Source organism: Hylobates moloch, unplaced genomic scaffold, assembly GCF_009828535.3.
Source record: "Hylobates moloch isolate HMO894 unplaced genomic scaffold, HMol_V3 SCAFFOLD_4, whole genome shotgun sequence".
NCBI lineage: Eukaryota > Metazoa > Chordata > Mammalia > Primates > Hylobatidae > Hylobates > Hylobates moloch.
In genome coordinates, this window is record NW_026652279.1 from 28,872,689 (window position 1) to 28,897,614 (window position 24,926).

Consider the following 24,926-nt stretch of genomic DNA (forward strand, 5'->3'; position numbering starts at 1 on the left):
CTTATATGCCTTTTTGACGAATCACCTTAGATTGAGGAAAAGGAAGAATACATCTAGGGGCAGTGGAACACAAAGACACAAGTATTCATCATTTGTGAAAGCTGCAGGCTGTGTGAGAAAAGGCACTACACTGGAGTCTGGAGGCCAGGATTGAAGCCCCAGCAATGTTACTCACATATGTTATGACCCCAGGCAGTCACTTCCTCTCCAGAGGCCGCAGATGCCATAGCTGGAGAGTGACCCTGGTGTTCTGTGATCCAATGAGTATCTAGTTGGTAAAGTATCTACTTTGGGAATATATATATATATCAGATACAGAGGACAGAAGTTAAAATAAAGCCAGATTATAGTGAGTCTTGAATAGGATGAGGAAAAATTCGTATCGCATAGGCAGTGGAGAATCCATTTTGTCACCCAGGCTGGAATACAGCGGCACAATCACAGATCACTGCAGCCTTGACCTTCTGGGCTCAAGTGGTCCTCCCTCCCAAGTGGCTGGGACCACAGGCATGTGCCACCACATCTAGCTAATTAAAAAAAAACTTTTTGTAGTGATGTGCTCTCGCTATGTTGCCCAGGCTGCTCTTGAATTCCTGGGCTCAAGCAACTCTCCAGCCTCAGCCTTCCAAAGTGCTGGGATTCCAAGCATGAGCCACCATGCCCAGTCTATTTTGGGTTCTTAAGGAAAAAACTTACACAAATAAACAAAAAGGCTTATAGAAGAAAATAATAGGCCAAGCGTGGTGGCTCACGCCTGTAATCCCAGCACTTTGGGAGGCCGAGGCGGGTGGATCACCTGAGGTCAGGAGTTCAAGACCAGCCTGGCCAATATGATGAAACCCTGTTTCTACTAAAAATAGAAAAAGTTAGCTGGGCATGGTGGCAGGCACCTGTAATCCCAGCTACTCGGGAGGCTGAAGCAGGAGAATTGCTTGAACCCAGGAGGCAGAGGTTACAGTGAGCCAAGATCATGCCACTGCACTCCAGCCTGGGCAACAAGAGCGAAACTCCATCTCAAAAAAAAAAAGAAAAAAAAAGAAAGGAAGAAAAAGAAAATAATAACAAAACCAATAATACAAAGGTACCACAGCAGCAACAACCATTTGCTCAATGCTAGGCACAAGGCACTACCCTAGGTGTTCTACAGGGGTGAGTGCACAGACCAGCACAACTCAAAGAGGTCTGTAATGTTATTTCCATCTCACAGACGGTGAAACTATTCAGAGGCTCGATAACTTGCCGAAAATCACATAGCTGGTTAGTAGTGGGGATGAGATGTAACTCAGTTTGGCTGAATCTGAAGTCTGCACTCTTCACTATGCTATGGGTTAGAATGAGCTGAACCCAATAGTAAACAAAAAATAAGTAGACAAGGGATTGTTCAAATGTACGAGAGAGCCTACGGGTCTGCATTACAATACTTGGCAATGGAAATACAGAGTGTGAGGTGGGACAAAGACGATTTGCAGGAAAAAAAGACAAGTTGAGGTTCAATCAAATAGATTCACAAGCTGAGGTGGATGAGGTGGGAGGAGGTGGTTGCTTCCCAACAGCCCTTCCTCCTCAATTCCCATTTAAGTGTCTACTCCTTCTCTGAAGCCTGTGAGCTTCAGAGGGGAGGGAGGGCTGTGAGCTTCAGAGCCTGTGAGCTTCAGAGCCGAGGGGAGGGAAGTTACCTCTTGGGCTGGGGCTGGTGGCTCAGGCCTGAGCCTATCAGCTTTGTTCCATCCTTTGTCCATTTACTGGCTCTGGGATGGGCATGTAACCCAATCAGCATCGTGAAACCAAACAGAGGCTTGCTAGGGGCTGTTGGGAAGGTTTCTTGCTTTTCTAAGAAGCCATCTGAAAGGAGTCTTCTCTGTGGCTCCCAGTTGTGATTTGGAAGCACACAGGCCTTGAAGCTGCTGCCAGCAGTCTCACGACAGAGCAAAGCCAGCCTCAGCATGATGCTAAAACGGCAGAAGGCAGAGGGCAGAGAGATGGAGAGAAACTGGGGTGCATGATTCTGTCCTTTGTTGTTCAAGGCACTCTGCAGCGGGTTTCCTGTTGCCCAAACACATCCTAACTGTTACAATAAGGCAGGTTCTGCAAGGTGTCTGTTCCAGGCTCCTAACCCAAAAGTCACTGCCATACACTTTAGTGGAGAACAAAGAAAAACACAAAAAGCCTAGATCCAGGGAAATGTTGATGTGACACTTGCGAGCTCCTGTCGGAAAAAAACACAAGTGAACAGGATGGAGACTAGAGACATTACAAGCCAGGCAGAGAAAGCCAAGCTTCCCCACCCTGTAACTTTCCTGGGCTGCGTGTTCACAGCATACATGTAATTTGTCATGTCTGACTCTCACGTACCTACAGAATGCAGGCCACAGGCAAAGCTATTCTGCAGGACCCACATGGCTTTGTACATGGAGAGGGTTCTTTTCTTCTGATGCTAAGCCCTCTAATATATTTGGGTCCCAACTGGGTAAATGGCTGATGCATACATTTAAAAAACCAAGTATTATATAAACCAGAGTATCTTCGAATTTAAGCAATGGGTCAAAGTAACAAACACTGTTCTGTCAAAAAGGATCAAACACTTTATTCATCTATACATAACATATATAAAAGCAAGCAAAATCAAGATGTTTTCCTCAGCCACCCTTTCCACATTTTGTGCAGTTTTAGTGAACTATAAATCACTGACTTCTTCAGGCCTAAAAGAGAAAAGATGAGAAAGTAAGAAAATGGAGGCTTGTTGAGTGGATGCTCAGAGTTTCAGTGACAGTCTGAGCAGAGACTTGTCTTTGGAGGAGGGCAGCGAGGGGCTGACCAGTGGCTCTAGGAGACCAGGGAGCTGAAGGTGATTACAGGTCACTGTGATCAATGTAGGGGGAAATGATTCTGATTTTGGCATTTTCCGATTTAGGGATATGGATGCCAACGGTTCCTAAGTTATTGGGATAACTGATCCTTTTGAGTTTTGAACATATTGGCAGCCTCTGAATTTAGCTCTTTCAAAAAGGTAGGACAAGGATAAGACTCTGTATGCCACCAGGTCCCTGTTCTCTCTCTCAGGCCTAAATTCCAACCCCACCTCATTGTCTCTATGTCACTGTGAAAGCCACCTGTCTGCCTATGACAAATGCTGTTCCCATCACTTTCTGCCTCGTTGACTTGGAATCTCTGTTTAGATTTCTTCTCTAGGAAGTGCTTCCCTGGACCCACAGGGTGGCCCCACAGCATCTGTGCTCACTCAACACACTGCGCAGTACGTGTGGGCTGATTCACCCATGCCTCTGCCTGGACTGGGAGCTTCCTGAGGATAGGGACCTTGTCCTATTCACCTAGGTGGCCCCGTCACCTAGTACAGGACCCAGAACACAGCAGGTGCTCTGTAAAAGCTTTTGAAATGACAGGACAAATGTGCCTCATTCAGACAGCTGGCCCCCTAGCACCCCCATCTACTTAGTCACGAGTGTGTGATGAAACTGGAAAAAGGCTCTCCAGGGGCAGAGGGGAAAGAAGAAAAATGGAATAAAATAAACGGGTGTTATTTGTCAGATCTAAGAGTATCCTATTTGTGGATGCTATTATGGACTCAACTTCCTTTGTGTTGAGGGTGAGATCATTCAGTTTGTGTTTGAGGGTGTGGCCCAAAGATATGAACAGTCTTTTTCACTGTGAGACACAAACTGTGGTCTGTGCTATGAGTGTGAAGTGCACACCCCGGCAGTGCACTTTAGTGAGCATGCTGACAAGGTAACAGGTTTCGCTCTGGACATGCCTAGCACTGGGGTTTGAGTGATGGCTTGAAAATATCTGGCCCTGTTACCTGTAAACTGCTTAGTCCACTTACAGCCTTGGAAAAGACCACTGCAGACAGTGGCAGGGGAGCAGTAAAATCATTAATGAATACTTCTAGACACTCTGGCTTCGTTTGTCTACCAGCTGACTACTGGCAAACCCACATAACCTAGTCAACTGTGAAACTCAGAGTTCCTTTCCGTGCCTCCACCCCTTTTAATTTTCTCCCTGGAGCAACCACTCTGGTAAACCCCACCCACTTCAGCATTGAGACTAGAAGCTTATTACATAAGGTGCTTTTTAAAATTCCAGCCAGAACCAACCAAAAGACCAAGCTGAATACAGGTAGTTGTACATGGAAAGGTTCATATAGCAACCCCAGGGCACTGAGTCACAGCTAGAGGAGGATGCATGGGCCATGATAATTCCCAGCTCAACTTCAAAAAGCAGTTCCTTGGAGCTTAAACATTTAAGGTAAACACATAAAGTAGAAGAGTGTCACCATGTAGCCATTTTTTTTTGCTGCTAGTGGACAGAAATCTCCCTTGACTAAAACATTCTCCCTTTGCCAGTGAGACATTTTCAGAAAGACTGCAGCAGGGAAATCTGTTAGAAAGAGCACTAGAATCGGAGTCAAGAGACCTGGATTCCAGTCCCAGGTGGGCCACAAACTAACAGTGGCCTTTCCCTCGGCCTCAATTTCCTTATCTGTAAAATGACTAGGTTGGAATAGATGAGGGGTTCTCTAACAAGGGGTCCACAGATTAAGTCTAAGTGTCTTGTGAACTCCCTAACAGTGCAGGAAAATCTACTGTGTGTGTGTGTATGTGCACTCCTGTGCAGGGTGTCCAGAGTTCTAGCCAGATCTTCACAGGAATCCTGGACTTGCAAAAGGCTAAGAACCAACAGGTCAGAATGAAGAGTCTTTTCTGCCTTAATATTATAATTTCAACAGAGGTGGAGAATTTAAATTTCACGATTTTGGAATAGGCAAAAATTTTCTAAACAGGACACAAAAAACTGCTAAACATATAGAAGACAAAATGGATAAATTGGACTACATGAAATTATGAACTTCTTTTCACCAAAAGACACCATTAAGAGAGTGAAATGACATGGCTTACAGCTATAATCCCAATACTTAGGGAGGCCGAGGCAGGCGGACCATGAGGTCAGGAGATCAAGACCAACCTGGCCAACATGGTGAAACCCCGTCTCTACTAAAATACAAAAAATTAGCCGGGCGCGGTGGCATGTGCCTGTAGTCCCAGCTACTTGGGAGGCTGGGACAGGGGAATCGCTTGAGCCCGGGAAGTGGAGGTTGCAGTGAGCCGAGATCAGGCCACTGCACTCCAGCCTGGCGACAGAGCAAGGCTCCATCTCAAAACCAAAAAAAAAAGAGAGAGTGAAATGACAAGCCACAGAGTGGGGGATTTTGGCATCACATGTATCCAACAATGGAGGTGTGCCCCGACTGCAGAGAGAATTCAGTAAGCAAAACAGACAACTCAGTAGGAAAATGAGCAAAAGACTAGAATAGATGCTTCACAAAAGAGGATATCCAAATAAACAAATGAAAAATGCTCCACTTCCTCAGTCATGAGGAAAATGTAAATTAAAAGCCCAATATGGTACCACTAGTCACCCACTAAAGTGCCTAAAATGAAAAAGACCTATACAAGTATTCAGGGAGGTGCTGCAACAGAAGCTGTGCTAGTGCAAGTATAAATGTGGACAACTGTTTAGCAGTTTCTACTAAAGCTGAACAGTCACATGCTTTATCATCCAGGAATTCTACCCCTCAGTACATACCTGACAGGAATGCATACACCCACCCACCAAAAGACAGGTACAAAAATATTCACAGCAGCACAACTTGTAATAGTCCCAAGCGGGAACAACCCAAGTATCCCTCAATAGTAGAATGGATAAATTGCAGTATATTCACACAGCAGAATACTGCACTGGGCAGAAATGAACCACTGCTACTCCCAACATGATGAATCTCTCTATGTTATAAATGAACAGGGAAAGACACAAAAGAGGACATGCTTATACATGGTTAAAAAATGGGTAAAACAGAACCGTGGCACTGGGAGTCAGGCTGGTGCTTACTCTCGGAGAAGCAATGCCTGTGACGGGCATGAGGGGTACTGGGAACTGGCATGACTGTATTTCTTCACCTGGGCACTAGGTCTATAAGGTGTTCCCTTTGTGAAAATTCATCAGATTTATGATTTTTGCACTTTTCTATCTATATGGAGATATTTCCCACTACCAGAAAATTTAGAATCTTTCATTTATTTGGTCACACATAGAACAAATATTTATTGAGCACCTGTATAAGCAAGACACTGAACTAGTTGCTAGGGATACTGGTATAGACAACAGCTATGGTCTCTGCCCTCACAGAGTCCACAATCCATAGACTTCTACTTGGTCTACATTAAGCTCACTTTTTTGTTTTTGTTTTTTTTTTACTCTGTCGCCCAGGTTGGAGTGCAGTGGCATCATCAAAGCTCACTGGAGCCTCGATCTTCTGGGCTCAAGAGATCCTCTCTCCTCATCTTCCTGAGTAGCTGGGGCTACAGGTACGTGCCACCATGCCCAGCTAATTTTATTTTATTTTTGTAGAGATGGGGTCTTGCTTTGTTGCCCAGGCTGGTCTTGAACCCTTGGCCTCAAGCCATCCTCCCACCTTAGCCTCCCAAAGCGCTAGGATTACAGGTGTGAGCCACTGTGCCCAGATTACATTAAGCTTACTCTTTCTACAGGAAAGGATGATGATTTAGGAATTCTGCTCACTCCTTCCCCGATGGATAAAAATGCAACATCTCTTTAGATGCATCCCCTGTAGAGAGATCCTTATTTACCTAAAGCTAGTCATTATGAATTCTGGTTAGAATCTAAAGTCAGGATTTTGTTTTAGAAGCATGCAGAAAGCTATGTCACTATATGGCTCCTAAGGTTTCTCTTCTGATTTCCAGCTTGTTTCACATGACCTACAGCAAAGTTAATAAACATGTAAGACTATGAACTCCCCGTGTGATCTTAAAACAGATGGGTCTACTGACAGAGAAACTCTCCAGGAAACAATGTGAGGTAGAAATATGGCTAGGCTGTGAAAGATCTCTACCTTTCCATAATCTTACATTTCAGACCTTTGATAAAATTAGTATCCCCCAAATATCCTTCCAGTTCATTTCTAACCATAAGCAGATATACCTACAAAGAAAATCTCTTCTGAGGCAAAAGTACAACTTATTTTAACTCACAGGCTTAAGTGATAAGCAAATCAGCATCAGAGCACCAGTGTTCTTCTAATTTAAATATATAGGTACCAACAAATGGAAGAAATGCTTCAGTTTTAAGAAATCAGAAGCAGAGGATAATGACTAATCCATTCTACTGTGTTCCCGGAAAAGGCTGGTAAGGATCAACTGAGGCATGCCTTTTAGGAGCAAGACTGAACCTGTCTTGTTAATTTAGTTTGGTTGAATCTTTTGAAGCTAGAGAGGTAAACAGGTATTTGTCCCCAGAGTTAATTCTGATTGACCACAAAGTCAGGTGGGAAAAAAATAAGATTTAAAAATTAAACTCATCATCCTCGCCCAACCTCCCCCTCTGCTCAGGGAATGAATGGCTCTACTGCTTCCCAGGCCAAAAACCTGGGAGTTAGTTCTGACTCCTCCTTCATGTCCCATATCCCTTTAGTCACCAAGACCCAGTCGTTCCCTTCTAAACACGGTGAATCTTTCCTATCTGAACTGCAATGACCTGAGTTCAGGCTGCTGTAACTCCTCAGCTGACTGGCTGTAGCCATATCTATTCGGTCTCCTTCGCAATGGTTTTACTGTCCTTCCATTTGATCTCTATACTCTAACTAAAGTAGTCTTTCTGCAGTCCTATCGTGACTTCCCTCTGCCCTCAAAAGAAACCTTGAACTCCTTAACATGGCTTTTAAAGTCTTTGTTTGGCCCCTCCTTATCTCTCCATCTGATCACTAAACTCCCCCATTTCTCAACTACCTGTTCCCACATCAGAGTACTCAGACAGTTCCCCTTCTCTCCACTCGCGTTAGAAACTTTATAAAAGGCTGCTGCTCGAATATGCAGTTTGCTTAGCTGGTCTTTTGTTGCCAGTTTGAGATGTGAGGTCATCTGCTGCTACCATGAAAGGAGGAGCAGGCAAGTTTTAGGAGGCTACATAGTCTTTTGGTACTCCTAAGCCAGCTGGCTTCAGTTACTGATCTGATGAGAATGATGTTATTCTACTAGCAGCACAGTCTAAGGGAAATTAAAATGATTTGCTAAATAATCAATTCCCAGGCTAAAGGAAAAGGAAAACAGTGTTTGGTTTTGGAAGCAATTCTCTAGTCACATTTGAACATGAGTGTATGTGATGGTCAGGGAATTTCAAGGGAACTAATAAAGACAAAGCATCAGTGAGACTGCATTGAGGACATACTGCCATGTTATCCAACAGTGTTTACTAGGAAGGGCAGTCCTCCGAGCTGGTTATAGATGCCTGGCTTCCATCTTTTGTAGGAGTACAGTGAAATTTAGATCTACATTCATCTAAGTTTATAAAGCACCTCTGGATAACACCCTGGACGCTCTCATGTAAGCCTTGGAACACCTTGTGAGTTGGGTATTAGTATTCCCACCACCTCACAGAAGAGACAATAACATACTATAGTTATAGAGTGAAGAAACGAATAATTCAGAACCCCAAAACCCTATCCTCTGACCCCAAGCTTAGCTCCTTCACTAAGCGGATTCCCGGAATTTAACTGAATTTGACCTTTGTATTGGCTGGCTAAGGGGAAGACCAAATCTTCCTTTTTATCCCATTTATGAGTAGGAGGTTGCACAGGGGAGGAGGGGTAACGGCTACAAAAGAATAAAAAGTAAACCAAATATGCTAGGGTTTTCTCATCCTACAGATGACATACGAGCTGGCAGAAAAACTGAACAGAGGCAGAACTTGAGAAATTTTGGGGAGAAGGACCTAGAAAAAGTAAGGCAGAACAACAACAGCTATGATGACAACAAAAGGACTCATAAAGAGCAAGGTGGATCTCAGCCCAAAAGCTCCTTCGGCTGATAAACAACTTCAGTAAAGTCTCAGGATATAAAAATCAATGTGCAAAAATCACCAGCATTCCAATACACCAACAACAGTCAAGCCAAGAGCCAAATTAAGAACGCAACCCCACTCACAACTGCCACAAAAAGGAATACATCTAACCAGGGAGGTGAAAGATCTCTACAAGGAGAACTACAAAACACTGCTCAAAGAAATCAGAGATGACACAAACAAATGGAAAACTATTCCATGTTCACAGATAGAAAGAATCAATACTGTTAAAATGGTCATACTGCCTAAAGCAATTTATATATTCAATGCTATTCCTATTAAACTACCAACGACATTCTTCACAGAACTAGAAAATAACTATTTTAAAATTCATATGGAACCAAAAGAGCCCGAATAGCCAAGGCAACACTAAGCAAAAAGAACAAAGCTGGAGGCCTCATGCTACCCGACTTCAAACTGTAACTACAGGGCTACAGTAACCAAAACAGCATGGTACTGGTACAAAAACAGACATAGACCAATGGAACCGAACAGAGAACCCGGAAATAAGGCTGCACACCTACAACCATCTGATCTTTGACAAAGCAGGTAAAAACAAGCAATGGGGAAAGAACTCCCTATTCAATAAATGGTGCTGGGATAACTGATTAGCCATACGCCGAAGATTGAAACTGGACCCTTCCTCATACCATATACAAAAATTACGTCAAGATGGATTATAAAGACTTAATGCAAAGCTATAAAAACCCTGGAAGACAACTTAGACAATACCATTCTGGACATAAGAATGGGCAAAGATTTCATGACAAAGATGCCAAAAGCAATTACAACAAAAGCAAAAATTTTTAATGGGATCTAATTAAACTAAAGAGCTTCTGCACAGCAAAAGAACAAGACAGTGAAGAACAGAGTGAACAGACAACCTACAAAATGGGAGAAAATTTTGCAAACTATGCATCTGACAAAGGCCTTATGTCCAGCATCTATAAGGAACCTAAACAAATTTACAAGAAAAAAACAAACAGCCCCATTAAAAAGTGGGCAAAGGACATGAACAGACACTTTTCAAAGGAAGACATACATGCAGCCAACAATCATAGGAAAAAAAGCTCAACATGACTGACTGATAATTAGAGGAATGCAAATCAAAATCACAATGAGATTCTATCTCACAGCAGTCAGAATGGTTGTTATTAAGTCAAGAAACAACAGAAGTTGGTGAGGTTGTGGAGAAAAAGGAACATTTATACACTGCTGGCAGGGGTGTAAATTAGTTCAACCACTGTGGAAGACAATGTGCCGATTCCTCAAAAACCTAAAAAGAGAACTGCCATTTGACCCAGCAAGTCCATTACTGGAGTACCTACCCAAAGGAATATAAATCATTATATCACAAAGACACATGCATGTGTATACTCACTGCAGCATTATTCACAATAGCAAAGACATGGAATCAACCTAAATGCCCATCAATCATAGACTGCATAAAGAAAACGTGGTACATATACACCACGGAATACTATGCAGCCATAATAAAAAAAGAGATCATGTCCTTTTCAGGGATATAGATGGAGCTGGGGGCCATTATCCTCAACAAACTAACACAGGAACAGAAAACCAAATGCTGCATATTCTCAGTTACAAGTGGGAGTTAAATGATGAGAACACATAGACACATAGAAGGGAACAATAGACACTGGGGCCTACTGATGTGTGGAGGATGGGAGGGGTGAGAGGATCAGGAAAAATAACTAGTGGGTTCTAACTAGGCTTAATAAATAGGTGACAAAATAATCTGTATAACAAACCTCTATGGCACAAGTTTACCTACATAACAAACTTGCACATGTACCCCAAACTTAAAATAAAAGTTAAAAAAAAAGAACAAGGTGGAGAAGGATAGAGGTTCTGAAACTTACTGTGAGGATGAGGAAAGAGAAACAGGCAAACCAGCCAATCGGTGCCTGTCACTGTTAGTTTACCCCAGCTGGAGACCTGGGCCAGGGGCTAACACTATTTGAATATGACATTGTAAAGAGGCTTGTTTTAAAGAGAGGTCAGGAAACTTTTAGGTAATGATACCAAAAGAAGAAAAACCAGACACAATGCTAGATGCCTTAATATATCTTAAAATATAATCTCCCGGCCAGGTGCAGTGGCTCAACCCTATAATTCCAGCACTTTGGGAGGCTGAGGCGGGAGGATCACTTGAGCCCAGGAGTTTGAGACAAGCCTGGGCAACACAGTGGGACTCCATCTCTACAAAAAACAAAAGCAAAACAAAAAAACAGCCAGGTGTGGTACTGCATCCTTTAGACCCAGCTACTTGGGAGGCTAAAGTGGGAGGATCACACCATTGTACTCTAGCCTGGGCTAGAACCTGTCTCCAAAAAAACAAAACAAAAACAAAAACAAAACCCATAAAATACACCATTGCACTCTGGCCTGAGCTAGAACCTGTCTCCAAAAAAACAAAACTCAAAACAAACAAAAAAACAAACATAATCTTCACAACCTGGTGAGGCAGGCATAATTATTCCTATGAAGTTAAAACTCAGAAAAATTAGGTAACTTGCCCAAGTCACACTGGTTAGGTTGTAATTTGAGGTCTAGTCTCTGCGGCTCACAAACCTCTGCCCTCAGCACTATGCTAGGAAACCTTTGTCACAGCCTTTGGCCATAATAAACAGAGAAGCCAGAGCATAAGGCCATTTAACCCACAGAATCTGAAGGGGTTCTCATCACTTTCCATGCTTTACGTCACCTCATTGTGAGGTAACATACATTCTGTCATTCTGGACTTCCACAATGCAATGTGGCATCATTTGATCATCATTTTTCATCAAGTGAAGAAAAAGCTGAGCAGGAAGAGAGGTTAAAATGTTTAGAAAAATTTATTTAAGGAAATAATCAATGAAAGCTTCCCAAGTCTAGCAAGTGTGTCAGATATCCAGATACAAGAGACCCAATGACCCCCAGGTGGATACACTGCAAAAAGGACTTCAACATAGCATATTATAATCAGAAGGTCTAAAGTGAAAGTAAAAGAAACAATTTTAAAATAAGCAAGAGAAAAGCATCTAGTCACCCATAAAGGAAACCTCATCAGACTAACAGTGGGCTTTTCAGCAGAAACCTTAAAGGCCAGAAGAGAATGGGATAGCATTTCCAAAGTGCTGAAGGAAAAAAACCCTGTCAGCCAAGAATTTTACATCCTAGCTAGAATAAGCTTCATAAATGAAAGAGACTAGTCTTTCCTAGACAAATACTAGGGAATCTGTCACCACTAGACCGGCCCTATAGGAAATGCTCAAAGGAGTCTTAAACCTGGAAATAAAACGTTGATATTCACCATCACAAAAATGCACAGAAATATAAAACTCACAGTTCTTATAAAACAATCTCACAAAAGAGGAAAAGAAAGAAATCAAATGACAGAATTTCATCAAAACACAAGGACAAAAAGAGAAAAAGAAAACAAAGAATTTATAAAATAACTTGAAAATAACCATATGACAGAAACGAAACCTCACATATCAATATTAACTTTAAATGTAAATGGATTAAATGCTTCACTTAAAAGATACAGACTGGCAGAATGGATTAAAAAAACATAATCCACCTATACGCTACCTGCAAGAAACTCACCTTACCTGTGAAGACACAAATAGACTGAAAGTAAAGGGGTGGAAAAAGATATTCCATCCAAAAGGAAATCAAAAGGAGAACTACATATATGTCAAATAAAACAGACTCTAAATCAAAAACAGTTAAAAAAAAAAAAGACTAAGAAGGTCATTATATAATGATAAAGGGATCAGTTCACCAAGAGGGTATAGCAAATCCTAAATATATATGCACCCAACATAGGACAACCCAAATTCACAAAACAAATATTACCAGCTCTAAAGAAAGAGATAGATAGCAATATAGTAACAGTGGGGGACTTCAACATTCCACTCACAGCACTATACAGACCATCGAGGCAAAAAATTAACAAAGAAACACTGGACTTTAGACCAAATAGACTTAACAGACATTTACAGAACATTCTTCCCAACATCTACAGAATATATGTTCTCTTCATCAGCACATAAAACATTCTTCCAGCATGGGCTACATAGGGAGACTTTGTCTCTACAAAAAGAAGATTAAAAATAAATGTAGCCAGGCATGGTGGTATGTGCCTGTGGTCCCAGCTACTCAGGAGGCTGAGGTGGGAGGACTGCTTAACCCTAAGAGGTCAAGGCTACAGTAAGCCATGATCACACCACTGCACTCCACCCTGGGCAACAGAGCAAGACCCTGTCTCAACAAAGAAAAAAAATGGGAGAAGAAACATTCTTAAAGATAGATCACACATCACACATTAGGCTACAAAACAAGTCTTAACAAATTTTTAAAAACCAAGTATCTTCTCAGACAATAGTAGAATAAAGCTAGAAATCAACATAAGAGGAACTTCAGAAATGATACAAATACATGGAAATTAAACAGCATGCCCCTAAATAATCACTTAATCACTGGGTCAATGAAGATTTTTATCCCCTGAGACCGGGTCTTACTGTGTCTCTCAGGCTGTGGTACAATCATGGCTCACTGTAGCCTCAAACTCCTTTGGCTCGAGTGATCCTCCTGCCTCAGCCTCCTGAGTAGCTGGGACTACAGGCACATACCACCATGCACAGCTGCACAACTAATTTTTTGTAGAAATGGGGCTTTTCCATGTTGCCCAGGCTGGGTTCAAACTCCTAGGCTCAAGCAATCCACCCACCTCAGACTCCCAAAGTGTTGGGATTACAGGCATGAGCCACCATGCCTGACCTTAAAAATTTCTGGAAACAAATAAAAATGAAAACACAACATACCAAAGCCTGTGGGATGCAGCAAAAGCAGTGCTAAGAGGGCACTACTAATGTTTACAGCATTACATGTCTACATAAAAAAGTAGGAAGATCACAAATTAACAACCTAATGCCATACCTCAAGGAACAAGAAAAAAAAGAACTAAACTCAAAAACTTAGCAGAAGAAAAGAAATAACAAAGATCAGAGCAGAACTAAATAAAATAGAGACCAAAAAACAATACAAAGTATCAACAAAATGAAAAGTTGGGACCAGGTGCAGTGGCTCATGCCTGTAATCCCTGCACTTTGGGAGGCTGAGGCTGGCGGATCGAGATTCCAGGAGTTCAAGACCAGCCAGGGCAATGTGGCAAAATCTCATCTTGACAAAAAATACAAAAGTTAGCCAGGCACGGTAGTGTGCACTGTAGTCCCCCCTACTCGAGAGGCTGAGGTTGGAGGATTGCTTAAGCCTGGGAGGCAAATATTTTAGTAAGCCATGATTGTGCCACTGCACTGTAGCCTGAGCGATAGAGCCAGACCCTGACTCAAAAAAAAAAAAAAGAAAAGTTGGTTCTTTGAAAGATACACAAAATTGATAAACCACTAGCTAAGAGTAAGAAGACAGAAGAGATACAAATAAACAAGATACCAAGACAAGAAGAGATACAAATAAACACAATCAGAAATGAAAAAGGAGACATTACAACTGATACCACAGACATACAGAAGATCATCAGAGACTATTATAAACAACCAGATGCCCACAAACTAGAAAACCCGGAGGAAATTGATACATTCATGGAAACATAATCTTCAAGATTGAACCAGGAAGAAACAGAGTATCTGAAAAGATCAGTAATGTAGTAGCAAGATTGAATCACTAATAAAAATCTCCCAACAACAAAAAGAAGCCCAGGACCTGATGGATTCACAGCTGAACTCTACTAAACACAGAAATAATGAATACCAATCCTTCTGAAACTATTCTAAAAAGATAAAGGAGGGAATTCTCCCTAACTCATTCTATGAGGCTGCTATCACCTTGGTACCAAACAGACAAGGACACAACACCACCAAAAAAGAAAATTATAGACCAATATCCCTGATGAACACAGGCATAAAAATCCTCAACAAAACACTAGCAAATTAAATCCAACAGCACATCAAAAAGAGAATACATTATGATCAGGTGGGATTTATCCCAGGAATGCAAGGATGGTTCAATATACACAAATCAATAAATGTGATACATCACATTAACAGAATTAAGGACAAAAACCACATGATCGTCTAAATAGATGCAGAAAAAGCATTCAATAGGCTGGGCACAGTGACTCATAGCTGTAATCCCAGCACTTCGAGAGGCCAAGGCAGGCAGATCACTTGAGATCAGGAGTTCAAGGCCAGCCTGGCCAACATGGTGAAACTCCGATTTTACTAAAAATACAAAAATTAGCCAGGCGTGGTGATGCGTGCCTGTAGTCCCAGCTACTTGGGAGGCTGAGGCAGTAGAATTGCTTGAACCAGGAGGCAGAGGTTGCTGTGAGCTGAGATTGCACCACTGCACTCTAGCCTGGGTGACAGAGCAAGACTCTGTCTCAAAAAAAACAAAAAAAAAGCAGTCAATAAAGTTCAGCATCCTTTCCTGATAAAAATCCTCAACAAATTGGGCACAGAAGGAACATACCTCAACATAATAAAGGTCATATATGACAAATCCACACCTAACATCATACTTGTTAGGGAAAAGTTGAAAGCACGCCCTCTAAGAACTGGAACAAGACAAACGTGCCCCCTTTTACCACTGTTATACAATGTAATACTGGAAGTTCTCACAAGAACAATTGGGCAAGAGAAAAAGTAAAAAGGATCCATATGGAGGTCAAATGCGGTGGCTCATGCTTGTAATCCCCCAGCACTTTGGGAGGCAGAGGTGGGTGGATCACGAGGTCAGGAGTTCGAGACCAGCCTGGCCAACACAGTGAAACTCCGTCTCTACTAAAAATACAAAAATTAGCCAGGCATGGTGGCATGCAGCTGTAGTCCCAGCTAGTCAAGAGGCTGAGAAGGGGGAATCGCTTGAACCCTGGAGATGGAGGTTATGGTGAGTTAAGATCACGCCACTGCACCTGCACTCCAGCCTGGGCAACAGAGCGAGACTCTGTCTCCAAAAACAAAAAACAGTATCCATATGGGAAAAGAGAAGTCAAATTATTCCTATCACTGATGATACTATCTTATATCTAGAAAACCCTAAAGACTCCACCAGAAAACTCTTAGATTTGATAAATGAATTCAGTAGAGTTTCAGAATATAAAATTAATGTACAGAAATCTATACATCAATAACAATCTAGCTGAAGACCAAATCTAGAAGGCAATCCCATTTATAATAGCCACCAGAATATATTAACCAAGAGGTGAAAGTCTCTATAAGAGAATGCAAAATGTGATGAAAGAATTGTAGTGGTGGGTGGTCCACACAAAAAAGGAAAAATATCCCATACTCATGGATTGGAAGAATATTGTTAAAATGACCATACTGTACAAAGCAATCTACAGATTCAACACAATCCCTATCAAATTACCAATATCATTATGCATAGCATCAGAAAGAAATAATCCTACAATTCATAGGGAACCAAAAAAAAAGTCCAAATAGCCAAAGCAATCCTAAGCAAAAAGAACAAGGGCATCACATTATCTGACTTAAAATTATACTACAAGGCTATAGTAACCAAAACAGCACAGTACTGATATAAAAACAAACACACGGCTGGGCGCCCAGTGGCTCACATCTGTAATCCCAGCACTTTGGGAGGCCGAGGCAGGCAGATCACCTGGGGTCAGGAGTTCTGAGACCAGCCTGGCCAACATGGTGAAACTCCGTCTCTACTAAAAATACAAAAATTAGCCGGGCTTGGTGGTGGGTGCCTGTAATCCCAGCTACTCGGGAGGCTGAGGCTGGAGAATCACTTGAACCCAGGAGGTGGGGGTTGCAGAGAGCTGAGATCGTGCCACTACACTCCAGCCTGGGCAATAAGAGTGGAACTCCATCTCAAAAAACTAAACATAAATAAATAAAAACAGACACACAGATTAGAATAGGCAACCGAAAAATAAAGCCACATATCTACAACTAACTGATCGTTGACAAAGTCAACAAAAATATACATGGGGAAAAGATACTCTATTCAATAAATGGTGCTGGGGAAACTGCATAGCCATATGCAGAAGAATGAAACTGGACACAAACTTCTCACCATATAAAAAAATTAACTTAAAATGGATTAAAGACCCAAATGTATGACCTGAAACTATAAAAATCCTAGAAGAAAACCTATGTCTTCTGGACACTGGCCGAGACACAGAATTTATGATCAAGTCCTCAAAAGCGAACACAACAAAATAGATAAATGGGACTTAAACTAAAAAGCTTTTGCATAGCAAAAGAAACAATCAACAGAGCACCAAAAGACAACCTACAAAACAGGAAAAAAATATTTGCAGAAGAAGGCATCCAACAAAGGCTAATATCCAGAATCTATAAGGAACTCAAACAACTCAACAAGGAAAAAAAATAATTTCATTAAAAAGTGGGGAAAGGACATGAACAGACATTTTTTCAAAAGAAGACATGCAAACTACCAAGAAACATGAAAAAAATGCTCAACATCACTTATCACGAGAGAAATGCAAATTAAAACCACAATGAAATACCATCTTATACCAGTCAGAATGGCTATTACTAAAAAATCAAAAAAACAACAGATGTTGAGGCTGGGCATTGTGGCTCATGTCTGTAATCCCAGTACTTTGGAGGCTGAGCTGGGTGGATCACTTGAGGCCAGGAGTTTGAGGCTAGCCTGGCCAATATGGTGAAACCCCATCTCTACTAAAAATACAAAAATTAGCCAAGTGTGGTGATACACACCTGTAATCACAGCTACTCAGGAGGCTGAGGGGGAAGAATCAGTTGAACCCAGGAGGTGGAGGTTGCAGTGAGATGAGATCGCGCCACTGTACTCCAGCCTGAGGAACAGAGCGAGGCTGTTGCTGTCTCGCAAAAAAACAAAAAACAAAAAACAGATGTTGGTGCAGATGTGGAGAAAAGGGAATGCTTATACACTGTTGAAGGGAATCTAAATTAGTACAGCCTTTATGGGAAACAGTATGGAGATTTCTTAAAGAACTAAAAATAGAATTAACCTTTGATCTAGCAATCCCATTACTGTGTATACATCCAAAGGAAAAGAAATCATTATATCAAAAACAAAAACAAAAACAAAAACCACTTGTATGTTTACAGCAGCACTAGTCACAATAGCAATGATATGGAATTAACCAAAGTGTCCATCAATGGAGGACTGGATAACAAAAATGTGTGTATATCTACATCTGTATCTCACCTTGAATACTACTTAGCCATAACAAAGAATGAAATCATGTCTTTTGCAGCAAGATGGATAGAACCGGAGGCCACGTCTCTAAGTGAAATAACTCAGAAACAGAAATTCAAGTATCACACGTTCTCACTTTAAGTGGGAGCTAAACAATGTGTATGCATGAGCATACAGAACAGAATGACACTGGTGACTATAAAAAGTGTGAGGGTGGGAGGAGGTGAGGGTTGGAAAATTACCTACTGGGTACAATGTTCACTATTTGGGTGATGATGGGTACATTAAAAGCCCAGACTTCACCATGTAAGAAAAACGCACTTGTATTCCTTAAACATTTTAAAAATTAAAAAGAAAAAAAAAAGTGAAAGGGAAGCAAGCAGTAAGCACTCGGGAAGCAGCATCAGCACTCCAGGGCCACAAGGACAGCTGAGCTGTGGGTTCTGTGATCAACTGCCCTCTGCTGGTGAGTGGAAATAATGAGTGGGAAGAGGACCAAAGGCTCATTTCAGGTTGAAGGTGTCAAGATCTTTTTCAGCCTTTTATTAGAGAAAAATTCAAACTTAAATAACAGACAGAATAGTATAAAACAGCCCCATGTATCTTTACCTAGCTTTGACAATATATCAGCTCATGGCCAATCTTGTGTCATCTACCCATTACCCACTGCCCTCTGCCATGTTTTATTTTGAAGCAAACCCCAGACAACATATCATTGCATCTGGAATTATTTTAGTATGCATCTCTAAAAGAAAGGGAATTTTTTAAAAAGCTCCATTACCACCATTGTTACAACTGAAAAATAATTAACAATAATTCTAATAATTCCAATAATTCCTTATAGCATGGGACACCAACAACAAAACAAATCATTAAGCCTCACCCAAGGAGGATCACGGCAAGGGAAAGGCAATCATGCAAAATTCAGATTGACAGCATGAATCACCCAAACAAACAAAAGTACCTCATCTTCAGTCTTGCCAGAGTAAAGTAGCAGGAACATAGATTAAATGAATATGTTAACTGGAAATGCAAAGCCATGCACCCAAATGGTAGGAAAATCTTTAGTTCAGCAGATGTGACACAAGTGCTACTAAGTCTTTGTTGAAATTTTAATTTATACAATATTTTTATTAATTTTTTTTTTGAGACAGGGTCTCACTCTGTCACCCAGACTGAAGTGCAGCAGTGCATTCTCAGCTCAATGCCACCTCAACTTCCTGGGCTCAGGACTATGGGCGCGCACCATCACGCCCAGCACTTTTTTTCTTTTTTTTTGAGATGAAGTCTCACTCTGTCGCCCAGGCTGGAGTGCAGTGGCACAATCTTGGCTCACTGCAACTTCCGCCTCCCAGGTTCAAGCAATTCTCCTGCCTCAGCCTCTCAAAGGTGGGACTACAGGCATGCGCCACCACGCCCAGCTGATTTTTTGTATTTTAGTAGAGATGGGGTTTCACCATGCTGCCCAGGCTCGTCTCAAACCCCTGAGCTCAGGCAATCCGCCTGTCTCGGCCTCCCAAAGTACTAGGATTACAGGCATGAGTCACCGTACCCAGCCTATTTTTTGTAGAGACGGGGTTCCACCATGTTGCCCAGGCTGATCTCGAACTCCAGGACTCAAGTGATCCTCCTACCTTGGCCTCCCAAAGTGCTGGGATTATAGGTGTGAGCCACGGCATCTGGCCTATTTTTGTTATTTTTAAAGAGACAGGGTCTTGCTGTGTTGCCCAGGCTGGTCCTGAACTCTTGAGCCCAAGCAATTCTCCCGCCCTGGCCTCCCAAAGTGCTGGGATTATAAGTATGAGCCACCACGCCTGGCCTTGTTGAATCTTTCCAGTGATTCAGGAGGGCAACACAGTCCTTGAGGGCCAAATGCTCAGAGGAGTACCCAAGCAGCTGGGCTATGAGACACTGAGAGGTGTGACCACACCAGCTCCCCAGCAATCTCAAACCCAGGGATTAGAATTAGGTTGAAAGATCACTCCCCTTTTTGGGCTACCTCTGTGCTATTTCTCCCTCTCTTGCAAATTTCTGTTAGCACATCTCTTTTCCCTTCTAAATTATAAGCTTCTGGAAGTCAGTATAGCATTTGATATGGTTTGGCTCTGTGTTTCCACCCAAATCTCACCCTGAATTGTAATAATCCCCACGTCATGGGAGGGACCTGGTGGGAGGTAATTGAATCACGGAGGCAGGTCTTTCCTGTGCTGTTTTCATAATAGTGAATAAGTGTTGCGAGATCTGATGGTTCTATAAAACGGAGCTCCCCTGCAGATGCTCTCTTGCCTGCCTCCACGTAAGACATGATTTTGCTCCTCATTCACCTTCTGCCGTGATTCTGAGACCTCCCCAGCCATGTGGAACTGCTAATCAATTAAACCTCTTTCCTTTATAAATTACCCAGTCTGAGGTATGTCTTTATTAGCAGCATGAGAACAGACTAATGCAGCGTTGTGTTCACTTTTGTATCCCAAGCAGCTGGCACATGAGAGATGCTCAATGGATGCTTGCATGAAGAAAGCCTGAACTAGAAAAGTCAATCACTTAATGATGCCAAATGTTGGAAAAAATGGGAAGAAAAGAGTATTCTCCTACTCTGCTTGTGGGACGATGAACTGATACAGCCACTTTGTCCTCCAAAGAGATTTCAAATATTTAGGCCATAAAACAAGAATAGGATGCAAAAAACAGGAGCATTCAGAGAACAGCAAGAAAAGAGAGAGTTCCTGGAAATTATTAACACTCAACAGAAGGGTTGGAAGCTAAAGTTGAGAAATTCGAGAAAATCTTCCAAAGCAGAGCAAAAGAACAAACAGACAAAAAATAGAAGACAAAAGAAAGAAAACCAAAGACTAATCTAGGAGGTGCAATATCTGAATAAAAGGAGTTCCAGAAAGAGAACAGAGAAAACAGATGGGACAAAATTAAAGAAAAAATTTAAAACATTTTTCTTATATGCTTATATTCTGAGTTTCCCAACAGAAAGGGCAATGAGTTCCCGGTAAAACAGATAAAACATAAAAACAGACTCACATCAAAGCACATCACTGAGAGAATTCAGAGCACTGGGAAAAAATAAAGACCTAACATGCTTCCAGAAATAACATACACAAAGGATGAAGAATCAGATTGGCTTCAGACATAGACAACAATCCTAGAAGTAAAAGACAAATGCAGCAATGATCTCAAAATTTTAAAGGAAAGTGATTTTTTTTTTTTTTTTTGAGACAGAGTCTCGCTCTGTCGCCCAGGCTGGAGTGCAGTGGCGCAATCTCAGCTCACTGCAAGCTCCGCCTCCCGGGTTCACGCTATTCTCCTGCCTCAGCCTCTCCGAGTAGCTGGGACTACAGGCGCCCGCCACCACGCCCGGCTAATTTTTTTGTATTTTTAGTAGAGACTGGGTTTCACCGCGGTCTCGATCTCCTGACCTCGTGATCCGCCCGCCTCGGCCTCCCAAAGTGCTGGGATTACAAGTGTGAGCCACCATGCCCGGCCAAGGAAAGTGATTTCTAATCTATATCCAGCCTAAGTATTAATTATTGGTGAAGGCAGACAAAAAAGACTTTCAGACATACATGGTCTCCAAATGTGCCTTCCATGTTCCCTTTCTCAGGAAATTACTGGAAAATGTGCTTCACCAAAATGAGAGTGTGCACCAAGCAAGTGAAAGACATGAGATACAGGAAATGGGGGACCCCCTAGAGGGGACAGTGGAGACACTCTCCACAAGAGAAGAACATTGTGTAGGGAAGGAAAGGTGTACTCTGTGGCTCACCATACCATCAAACTGAAAACTAATTAGCCAAAACCACAAGACAACTATATTGGGAGGACAGAGGGATGGGAGGGTGCGTACATTTGATGAGGGTGGGTGCCAGAGTTGAATTCTAACCTCCCATAGAGAGAAGTCAATAGATGATACCTAAAGTTGAAACGCAGAGAAGGAGCAACGAAAACTTACCATTTAGAGAAATGGCAGTAAAAACAAAAATAACCCACTAAGACAGATGGAAGCAGTTGTCTCAGAGAAGGGGAAGAGGAGAGGGAGCACAGGTGCTGCTGTTTTTGCAATCCTATGCATCTGTAACTTCGATAAATAAAACAACATGAGGGGAAAACCCTGCACACAGGAAGTTTCTCAGAAAATTCAGAAGGGCAATAAAGCTTCCAACAGCACTGCCAATGGTCTGACATTGTTAGACCACCAGATTCTGCTGCTGTTATGCCTGTTTGTACCTTACTGCAATATCCCAGTTTATGGCCATCAAAGCTCAGCATTTCACAAGCACTTAAAAGATACAAAGCTTTACACTGTAACCAAGAGTGTGGAAGCCACTCAGTCAGCAGGTATGTTATACATGGATTTCCAAAGCTCTTACCAGCAGTAAAAATGCCTTTTGTGCTCTGTCTTATACTAGACGGTCTCACGATTGCTGAAAGCCCTGTGAGAAAAAACCAAAAAGGAGACCAAAAAAACCCAAAACAGTTGTTAGTCATCTTAACAGTTTTAAAACTTGAAACTAACTATTCTTTCTAGTTAGCCAATCAAACCACCAAATCTATCTCTGTCCTGCTGTCACAGTGACAATGAAAAGGGCATTGGGATTGAGGGCCAGGAGACCAGAGCAGCCAGCAGTGGCACCACCCGGCTGTGTGAATCCAAGCCGATGACCGAACAGCTCTGTGCCTCTTCCCCTTAAAACGAGGGGATGGGTTAGCTGACCCTCAAAGGGCATTTTATGACTCAAATCTGCTTGAGATTTCTGGTTTTCAATTCCATAACATGAAAAGATAAAAACCAAATGATTACATCTATGAGGAAAACTTTCATTCTGAAAACACACATATGGATTCCACAGTGAGGAACAAGTTTCACTCCCCTCAAAGAGACAGCCCAGATCACACTGTTGCCAGGATCATGCTCAAACAAACAACAGTGTGCCTCGTACAGAGCTATCTTCAGGATGGGGAGCTGATGACCTAAACACACACTCTGCAAACCTAGTGCAGGCCCAGCAGGAGAGTGGGAGTGGAGCGCCTGCTGCAGCTCATGTTCCACTGCAGTGTGATGGTCTTTGCAAAGCATTACTGGAAATTCTATCTGGCACCTGGAGGAGCTCAGTAAATATTTACTCAAAGAAAACAGAAGAATGCACTCAATTGACAGAGGGACTCATTCTCAATTTCATAAATATTTCTTGATTGACTGATCTCATAAATTACCTTTAGCACCTTAAAGGGAAGTTAGTCTCTGAAGATAAGGTTCAGGCTTTTTGTTGTTGTTGTTGTTTTTTAAGAGATACGGGCTGCTCTATCACTCAGCCTGGAGTGTAGTGGTGCGATCCTAGCTCACTGCGGCCTCCAACTACTCAAGCGATCCTCCCACCTCAGACTCCCAAGTTAGCTGAGATTATAGGCACGTGCCACCATGCCCAGCTACTTTTTTAATTTTTGCAGAGGCAGGGTCTTGCTCTGTTGCCCAAGCTGGTCTCAAACTCCTGGCCTCAAGTGATTCTCCCTCCTGGACTTCCTAAAGTGTTAAGATTACAGGCATGAGCCACTGCACCTGGCCTGGGTTCAGAGTTTTGGATAAACATCAGGGCAGTTCTGGGGAACATGCTGTGGAACGTGGGCCATGTCTGAGGGAATGTACTGAACACTGTATGAGACACATCAAATGGAGTTGATTGAGGAAAGCTGTGTTCTCCCTGTTATAAAAGCATAAAAAAATGCCACCAATCTCTTTTCTCAGACCACCACAAAGAACACAGACACATCTTTTAAATAAATTCTAGAAGTTGTGCTCTAGGAACCAAAAGAAACATTGTTTCTCCCTTTGACAGTGATTTAGGATCCAGGAATTTAAAAATAGAAGTATTTTCACCATCTTACCTCAAACAAGTAAAAATTCAGATTTAGAAAACCCTCAAATTTTTCGTGCTTTCTTCTTCTGAGAGGCAATCTCTCTATCTCGCTAAACAAAAAGGAAGAAATACTACATTCCAATCACAAACAAAGTCTGCTTTTCCTCATGGCTGGCATTTCCTCAACGTCAAACTCATAAACGTACCTAGTCGCACCACATCTCCACAGTCGGGATCATGAGCTACTTGGAATAAAGTTTCTTCCACATCTCTGTTTTTTCCAGGAGGGTCCATAATATGATTTATCTGTTGCTGTAAGCTTTTGGGCAATGTCATCAGCTGAGTGAACTGTCCTTCTGGGCTTTTATCTATCTGAAGGGGGGAAAAAAAGACGATGTCTATGGAAGTGCTTTAAATTCTACAAATACTCAAAAGACACAGGGCTTCTCTTTAAAAATCACACAAACATATATGCACTCACACCCCTGGGGAGGCAGCAAGCTAAGGAGACTCTCTTTTTCTGAAACTGAATGGGTAAGTGTTCAGGAGTCTAAGTCCCTTCAAAAAGGATAATTCTTGTCCTATAATATTCCATTTCTACCTGAGAAAAGAAGCCACTCTCAAGGATCAGTTTCTGACTTTTGGTTTTAAAATTTATATTTGTCTTAAATCCAGCAGTCAAAGGAAGTGGTGCTGCAGTTGACACTCACGGAGGCCGAGTCAAATCCAGGCACTGAGATGGCCCCTCCCCATTTCAAATCAATGAGAGTGAGTGGGATCTGAATTGTGTCTCCTGCCCGTAGGGCCTTTTAGTATGCTGTATTTCACAAACTGTAGGAATACACTGATGACAGAAACTAATCTTACTCACTTTTAATCCCCAGCACACAGTAGGTACTCAAAAAACAATAAGGAAATGAGAAACTG

General features: G+C 42.0%; 1 protein-coding gene across 6 annotated transcripts in view; it reads right to left on the reverse strand.

Annotated features, from left to right (window-relative positions):
- Positions 1 to 2,559: 2,559 nt before the first annotated feature.
- The window catches only part of TAMM41 (TAM41 mitochondrial translocator assembly and maintenance homolog), a 99,608-nt gene continuing 77,241 nt past the window's right edge, over positions 2,560 to 24,926 (reverse strand). For 5 of the 6 annotated variants that reach the window (XM_058437264.1, XM_032149731.2, XM_058437265.1 and 2 more), the window contains 3 exons: positions 24,206 to 24,371; positions 22,515 to 22,577; positions 2,560 to 2,699 (listed from right to left, as the gene is read on the reverse strand). In XM_058437264.1, coding sequence (XP_058293247.1) covers positions 2,623 to 2,699; positions 22,515 to 22,577; positions 24,206 to 24,371 — 306 coding nt within the window. In that variant the 3' untranslated portion in view covers positions 2,560 to 2,622. Of the gene's footprint in view, positions 2,700 to 21,886; positions 22,578 to 24,205; positions 24,372 to 24,926 lie in introns of those variants that run through there. The other variant, XM_032149729.2, reaches the window with a different exon arrangement.